Below are 8,029 nucleotides of genomic sequence, written 5' to 3' on the forward strand. Positions count from 1 at the left end.
TGATGCCTCCTATGGTCATATCTGCCTGTATTATGATTGTGTCATCAAGCCATGAGTGTCATCAGCAGTACTGCAGATTTAGTTTCTCCCCTCTTGTGAGGCCTCCTCTCTGTGAAGTGTTTATCTTTTTCTGCATTGCTCTGTTGGTTCCTAGGAACTTGACTCAACGTGGTACAGCATACATTCCCTGACTCTTACTCCCCTTTTTTTTTTTCTACTTTTATGTTAACTTGATTTTTTTTTTCCTGTGCCTTCCCTTCCTTGGGATTTCAATCTAAAGCAGTGGCTTTCTTAGCTTCTTTTTGAGTGTCATCATATCATTCACCAGATCAGCTGCAAATACCTTCAGGATCTGTCCAAAACAAAAATCTATGTTACACACTATGGTCTCACTGATGTTGACTCTGCCTTCAGCATCACCATCAGCTCTAGTTCTACTCAGGGTTTCTATCTAGTTCCAGCCCCACCAGCTGTACTGCTTAAAATCTCTCTAAACTTTACATCCCAAAGAATAAAGGCAATTTTTCTGCTTTTTCCCACTGTGGCTATATATCCCTGCAAGAGGTAAGCGATAGGGTGCTGGACCATGAGCACAGTTTCTACCTCCTCTATAAAGCAACTGGAGTTGATGCATTTGGACCTCCATGCTGCTGCAGACTAGGTTGTACCCTAGGTATGTATAGATCAGTCTGTGTCTCCTCCATAACCAGAAGCAGTGTTCACTCTGCTTCTCTGCAGCTGATGGAAGGGCTCAGCCAGTGACTTCAAAAGAGGCCCACTCCTTTCCTACAGACCATTGGTGACCATCTAAACCAATGCCTCTTCTGAGGTGGGAAATGCCCATTTGCCCTAAGGGTAAGGCTGGTGATCTACAAAGGAAGCAGAATTGGCAAGTGCATTCTGAAGAGCATGACATGTTCCTATATCATATATGGTCAGGATCTTCAGATCATGATAAGCAATGCCAGTGTTCTGATACAGTGTGCTGTATTAGCCTACAAGGAGAACAGAGATCCTTCTTGAATATGTGAATTTAGTGAGCTTTTGCAATTGGATTATCAGCTGCTGGTACTGCAATTTAGATCCTGCAGTCCTAACATGTTTCTCCTTGAATCATCAAGGAGGTATCAGTATCCTGCACTCCATTTTCCGTTACAGCAGCCATCTAGATGTAAGTCTCCTTGCTTCGTGCATTAATGAGCAGTGCTGTGTATATACTGCCTGCCAGTATCAGCAGTTCTGTTTTCTGAACTAGAAATTGGAGAGCACTAGGACTCTGCTGATGCTCTGCCAATGTTCCTAGGTCCAAAATGCAGACCTTCATCTCTGGCCTCCACCTTCTACTAGGACTCTCTACATTACTCTGCTTTCTCTTTTTTTTAATGAGAATAGGTGACCTATTCTGCCTCAGCCATGCCTGTTCATTTGCACAAAACTGAAAAGTTTACACGATGAAAGCTTTATGCATGGTACCAGCTACAGATTTCTTTCATGTGTTTCACCAGCTATTGCACAATTGTGCTAACTACTGCTTAGGCCACTGCACTTACCCGTTTATTTTTTATTTAATTTATTTTGATTTTGGATTTTCTTGTGATTTCCAACTCCCTCCTTTGCTTGGGCAAATCAGATACGCTGTAAGTGCTGAAAATCTGATTCTTCATAAATCTGACTGCACGAATGATGGACTGTTGAGGCTTCCTTGAGTTCTGAACAACTTACTTGGTTCAAATCAAAGGTGGGTAAACCACTGCAAATGAAAGCAAATACCAAAGAATGCACTGAAGTTACAGAACAAAACTACAGCTATTTATAATTTCTGACAACAGAGTCACTCCTGAAAATAGTTGCTAAAAATTATATGAAGGCTTTGTTACCTGAGGCTATTTGTTGGGTTTGTATAAAACTGTGTCACAGGATATTTCCTTGAAACTATAGCAAGGCTTTTGCATCTTTCCTACCTAAAACTCTGAAAAGTAACACCTGTAACAATTAAACTCTAACTACTTGTTAGCATCCGATATTTGATTGTAGAGCTTAGCCAGCCTCCTGGAATGATGGACATCAAGTAAGAAGAGTTTCAGGCAGTTCAATCTAATTACATTATAATATTTAACCAAATTTGAAAGCAAATACAAACTCTTGTTTTAATATTAAACCTTCTAGTATCACCAAAGAGCTAGCTGTAAGGGTTTCGTGCTTTGTTAGAACAAGAACTATCTGCAGTTCCTTCAAAGTTCACTTTTAATCTGCTTTTGACAAAACTGATGAAGTCTTACAGCCATGCCTGAAGACCTGACTTTGCTCCTGCTACCAATGGCAAATAGGCATCAGTGTCAACAGGACTGCACTTCAGTGCCTTCCTCAATGTAAAACTAAAGATAAACAAGTGCCAAGAGTAGTTCTCACCTTTCCTAGAGGAGGCGGCACAGTTCATATGGGCAATGTCATATGCCAAATATTTGTATGCTTATCTGAGCCCTATTTGGAAGTATCTATAGAAGTTACATGTCCTGCTTTGATTTCTTTCACAAAATAGTATTTTACCTTTAAGTTGATAGGAATGCACATGCTGTTCGGAACTTTCCCAGGCTCTTGTATATCATGTAAGAGGTGATATTTTAAAAGATGTGAGTACAAGAGAAATACATCATGCTTGCATTTTCATTGATAGAGGCTTCCTTTATAAATTCTTGCAGACAGAACGATGTCTACTAGTATCTTTTTTGACACAGGAAGCTAGCGTTCTGATTTTTACAAAAAGAAACTAGAACAGAAGCCATCGCATCTGCTGAGAACCCTTCATGTTCATCTCAATATTATTTGATAAAACTCAAATTTCTCAGTGATTTTAAAACTATCTAACTTTTCCTTATTTTAAGTATTACTATTTATTGCTTGTTTTTTCTACCTACTTCTGAGGTAGACCATTCTCTAATTGGGGAAAATTCTCTGTAAAAATGCTATATCTTACCCTTCACAAATTATTTCAGCCCTGCTCCTTTCAAGAATTTATATAATAAACTGAACTCTTTCCTTTATGAAGTTCAATCAGTCATTCACAAATAGCACCTAGACCTCATAACACCACAAAGTCTCCAAAGACAAAGAGTGTCCTTCGCTGTGCTCGCACACCTAGATTTGCATAGATATCAGCAAATTCATAAGCTGGGAACTAGTTTGTGAAATACAATTTTGATGCTCACATTGCTTCTACTCTTATTCATTCCTAAACACTACTATGCTCTCAAAACCATTGTGATTAATTCAAGGATGATACAGAGAAATTACTATGTTTGCAGAGCTTAAAATCATTTTCCTCGCCCTCAAGTGCAAATTTTTAATGAATACTAGAATTGCTAAAGAGAGGCATATTGGTAAAACTGCACTGAATTATTGACAGGAATGTCAAATACCCTTTGAATCATTTAGGGTGTTAAATGTGGGAGGAGAGAAAAACAAAACTGGTTTTTATTTAATTAAAAAGAATACATTTCAGACTAGAGCAAAACATATAATCTTGAAATTTCAGTAGCAGCAGGACCTAGGACCTGTAGTATGACATTATCTTGTATCATGTACTATAATATGACATGCAGCTGGTACTGCTATATCCCACATATTTCCATTAAAATGTCTATTTTTAAATTCTCAGTTTATTAGCATTTTCCAAAATGTGGGTTTGTTTCAAAAATATCATTAAAATGTGTATGATATCACTAATTTCTTTTTGAGTTGCATAACTCCAGCAACTGGTTCATGAGAAAACTGCCTTACAGGTTTCAACAGGATACAGGATAAGCAATGACCTTTCCAAGTGACATGCAAATTGCAAAACAGTCGCAATTGTCAAATCACCCAGTGGAACAACCATTAAGTTAATTTTCAATCACACTTCCTAAGAAGTGCTTTTTGTGCGTCTGGACTGCTACCTTTTGACCTTGGTCTGCAGCCAGTTCTACTCAGCAACCTTTACACCATGTTAGCTATTCCCTTTTCCTACCTGACCCTCATTAGAAGCAACTTTCTTCCTGTTTTCTAATAGACATAGGAAATCTGCACATCCAGCCTGATGCAGTCCAAGACACTCACTGCCAATAAGACAGTCAAGCTGCAAAATGTTGCAGTAGTTGAAAAAGTCCAAGAACAACATTACAGAAAATCTTAAGTGATGGAAAACAGGGAAAATAATGGAACCCTGAAAATCAAATAGCATTATGGGGCTACTTCAGCTTCCCATTTTGTCTTCTGTTTTCTCACGTACCTACTATGTGAGATCCAGTAATTTGAAATCAAGTTTTTTTTCTCAAAGACAAGATATCCACCCATATCCTTTTGTCATGGACTTAATTGACCTTTTGCAGAGAGCACTGTACTTCCACAGCTTGCAAAAATAGAAAGATGTGCCAATGTGAAACAACTGGGAGATATACAGTCTCCCTCTAAAAGAAGATCCTTTATTTCTTCTTGTCCCACAGCACCACAAAGGACTAACCCTTCTTTCCTAGCCACCCCTCCATCTACAGCTGTGGTCACTGTTGAGCAGTCCCCAGTTCACCGCACCTTTGAATTTCACTGCAAGACTAATCCCTCCTGGTTCTGCCTTCACTGTGCTGTGGAGCCTGCAGCTGCCACCGACAGGTCTCGCTTGCTTCTCTTGAATTTTGTAGTGTTATTAGGGAACTGGCTGGGATAGAAAATTAATTTGTTTTTCTGAGGCTGAAGTTTATCATGCAAACCAGTTCTTCCCACCATGTGGGGTGTAGCCTCACTGGCTTTTATTCTTCTGAGAGTAATTTAATTTTTGTAACTAACTTCTTCATTAGAGGTTTTTCCTAACATCTCCTTTTATCTCTTTTGCTAGAATAGAAAGGGAATGTATCTGAATTCTTAAATGTTTTCACATAGACATAACATAACTTCCTGCCCAGCTTTTCCTGTGACAATTAACTTAGCCTGCATCACCACAGATATGACGCTGTCATGTTCCAGCTGTAAAATTGACACACGCAGAGCAGTGCATAAAGATCTATAAACAGAAAACAGGAACTAAAATGTGTTTCCATCAACACAATTTTTTCAGTAAGTACGGTGTGGTAGCAGAAGGACAAGTACTACAGAAGATGTGAACTACAATAACTCCTTGAACTTTCGACAACAGTCATGAATAACTCAGTATTTCTATTACGTGTGTGTGTTTAATCTGTATGATCCGAAACAGCAAAAAAACAGAAGTAAGAAAAATTGGAAACTGAGTATAGGTATTCCTGCATAGTTTTCAGCACTGATCCTTTTGAAAATCAGTCAATAAAAACTGCTGGAAGAGAGAAGAGAATGATGGTAAAGGAATTGGAGTACAAATGAACCTGCAGACAAGAAGATGTCCTGTATGCCTATGTCCTTTTTTGACATTATGATTTCTTTCCTCTCATTTACTAAATCCATTGATTATATCACACTGTAAGCTAGAACTTATCCTTTTTCAAGGAGCAATTAAAAATATCAAGGCAGTTGAATAATGCATTCAAGACAGATGGAGACCAAAATCCACTGAAAGATGAAAACATGTGATTAAAAAAAGTGTATTTTCCCTTCAAACTTTAAACAGGGAGTTACGAACACTACCTTTGTTGTTGGGATTTTTTTTTTGGGGGGGGGGGGCGGTGTCTGTGTGTTCAAGACAGACAAATATAGGTCTCATTCATGAACCACCTGAGTAAACTGTTGCAAATTGTAACATGCAATGAACGCAGCAGTTCAGTATGCACTCCAGAGATTACAATGGCAAACGAATGGTGCAAGAAGTTTCTGTTTCCTTCCTTAAAGTAGGTTTAAGATTGCAAACTAATCTCAAAGAGCTTATGAGTATCTCAAAGAGTTAATGAGTATCTTAAAAAATACTCATGCTTCTCTTAATTGTCCAAAGGCCAACTGATCCTGAAGTGTATAAAATACCAACAGATGAAGATGAGAAACACAGCTGAGAGAGCCACCAAGCAAACAGCAGGCAGGAACCAAGTGCTCTGTCTGCTAGGAAAGATGCCAAAAGGTGTTTTTACCTTCATTCGTCTTTTAGTGCTCTTACTCAGTTTCTCTACAATGTGTCTGGGAGTCTTGTGCATTTCCACAAGTTCCTCTACCTGCAGATGTGGAAAAAATGAGCTGGTGTTTTATTGCCTGTTAGCATTGGGGTTCTTTCTCCTTGTGGCTGGCATTTTCTGGAGCACTTTCCACGAAGTCTTGAAATACAGAGGCCTCAGCAGCATCTTCATTCTAAATCCCAGCCTTAGAGAGCTGCGTGTCAGCACCATAGACAGGTATGTGCTGCAAACTGATGCTGCTGAACTGGGAGGAAGGGAGGCTGTTTTGTAAACATACTGTGAGACGAACAAAGCAATACAGTTTTTACTAAATAAAAAGTAGGTAGCCATTTTATTATATTTCTCTGGAGACAGCTGTGGTCTGAAATTTGATTTGCTTGAGAAAGCAGCAATGTGTGCAAACAGCAAGTTGTACAAACAATACATAAGGTAAGGTATTCTGCAGGAAACTTAGCAGGTTGCACAGAATGGTCCAAAGCCATGCACGGAGGCAGCAGGTGCAGCTATGCTGACTTGATGGGGTTTCTGCAGGAGCATCCTTATTTCCATCTCAGCAGACAATCCCAGATGTGCTGCTGTGGGATAGGTGCTCATACTGCTTATGAACAACGAGGTATGCAGAGTGCTTCAGCGCTCTGTATGTTTTTTACCAAAGTGTTCTTGTGAAAAGACTGATACTTTGAGAAAGAGAGTTTCTTAAACTGATTGGCACTAGGCCTGACAAAAGTCTTTAACAAGCTAACTGGATGCACATTATTTTTCCCTGACTGTTGTGGAAACTGCACCAGAAATACTGACAATGGGTGGTCTAAAGGCACTATAGAAACAGCATCCACCAAATTTTGGTTAGGTAAGCAAAAGCATGCAAAACGTATTTTAAAACCGGAAAACCATGATTATTGTAATAATAGATTAACCTGTTTTGGACAATGACCTCTTTCTTCTTCAAATCAAACTTTTCTTGGACCTTTGTTGAAATACTCACAAATGTGAACGTTTGTATGCCCTGGGTGGTAGCTCTTTGTGGAGAAGGCTTGTCTTTTAGAATTCTGCATTTTAATATCGCATTTTGTAGAAAGAGACAGGTAATTATCCCAGCTATGCCTGCTGTTTTATATTAATGTATTCCACTGATCAAAACTACTTAGGTTTTCATTTACAGTTTAAGCCTCATTGAAACTTTGGAAACATAAGAGACAAAGCATCTAACCAAGCTCTCTGAGATAAATCACATTTCAACGTGTGTTTCTTTTTGGTTTGCTTTTTCTCAGACCTGACTTCTATCCACCCTCCTATGAATACAGCACAGATCCTGAAAAACAGACCAGCCCATTGCCAGTTGCCTCTGCTCTAAAACAGCAGAAATTCTTAAATATCCCTCCGCCTCTGTATAGTGAAAGCAGCGCAGAGTTCATCAGTGAAACTAATGAGCAGGAACAGCCACCACCATATGAATTATTTGCACAGCAGCTACAGCAGCAGCAAACAGCTGACCAAAAGCTGAACCTCGGAGGGGAATCAAATTCTCACCGATCCACGCAAGAAAACAGTTACCAACAGGATGCACACTGCTCAGAAAAAACGCCTGTCAAAACACCCGAGACAGGCAGTGGTCAAAATCCTGCATCTGTGAAGCACAGAAAACTGGAAGAAGACATGCATCAGTGATCCCTGAATAGTGTACCACGTAGGCTCAAACTGCCCAGGAAAAACATTGACTATTTGTGTGTTTGAGTGGAAGTGGAGGGGATATATATAAAAATGTGTTCAGTATTTCAAAGCAGAATGAATCTCCATAGAGATAGAAATAATCAAGCTGTATCTTGTCATAGTCAATGTCACTGGCAATAGGAATTTCCTATGCTGCAAGATAAAAGCGTCATGCTGTAATCAATCTTAAATGCCTTGTGTCTCAAAAGAAGTTTTGT

At 39.1% G+C, this 8,029-nt stretch overlaps 1 protein-coding gene across 1 annotated transcript; it reads left to right on the top strand.

Moving 5' to 3' along the window:
• Window positions 1-6,039: 6,039 nt before the first annotated feature.
• Window positions 6,040-7,769, top strand: TMEM252 (transmembrane protein 252). The gene is made up of 2 exons (XM_010022022.1): window positions 6,040-6,317; window positions 7,373-7,769. Exons 1-2 carry the CDS (start codon window positions 6,040-6,042, stop codon window positions 7,767-7,769), a joined length of 675 nt encoding a protein of 224 aa, XP_010020324.1.
• The last annotated feature ends 260 nt before the right edge of the window (window positions 7,770-8,029 follow it).

This window comes from Nestor notabilis, unplaced genomic scaffold (assembly GCF_000696875.1).
Source record: "Nestor notabilis isolate BGI_N333 unplaced genomic scaffold, ASM69687v1 scaffold25899, whole genome shotgun sequence".
In the NCBI taxonomy this organism is placed as follows: Eukaryota; Metazoa; Chordata; class Aves; order Psittaciformes; family Psittacidae; genus Nestor; species Nestor notabilis.

Excerpts from the sequence above, each read along its gene's own strand:
- TMEM252 (XM_010022022.1), top strand. The coding sequence starts at position 6,040 with ATGCCAAAAGGTGTTTTTACCTTCATTCGTCTTTTAGTGCTCTTACTC. Across the intron at positions 6,318-7,372 it reads CGTGTCAGCACCATAGACAG|ACCTGACTTCTATCCACCCT; the intron begins GTATGTGCTGCA and ends GCTTTTTCTCAG.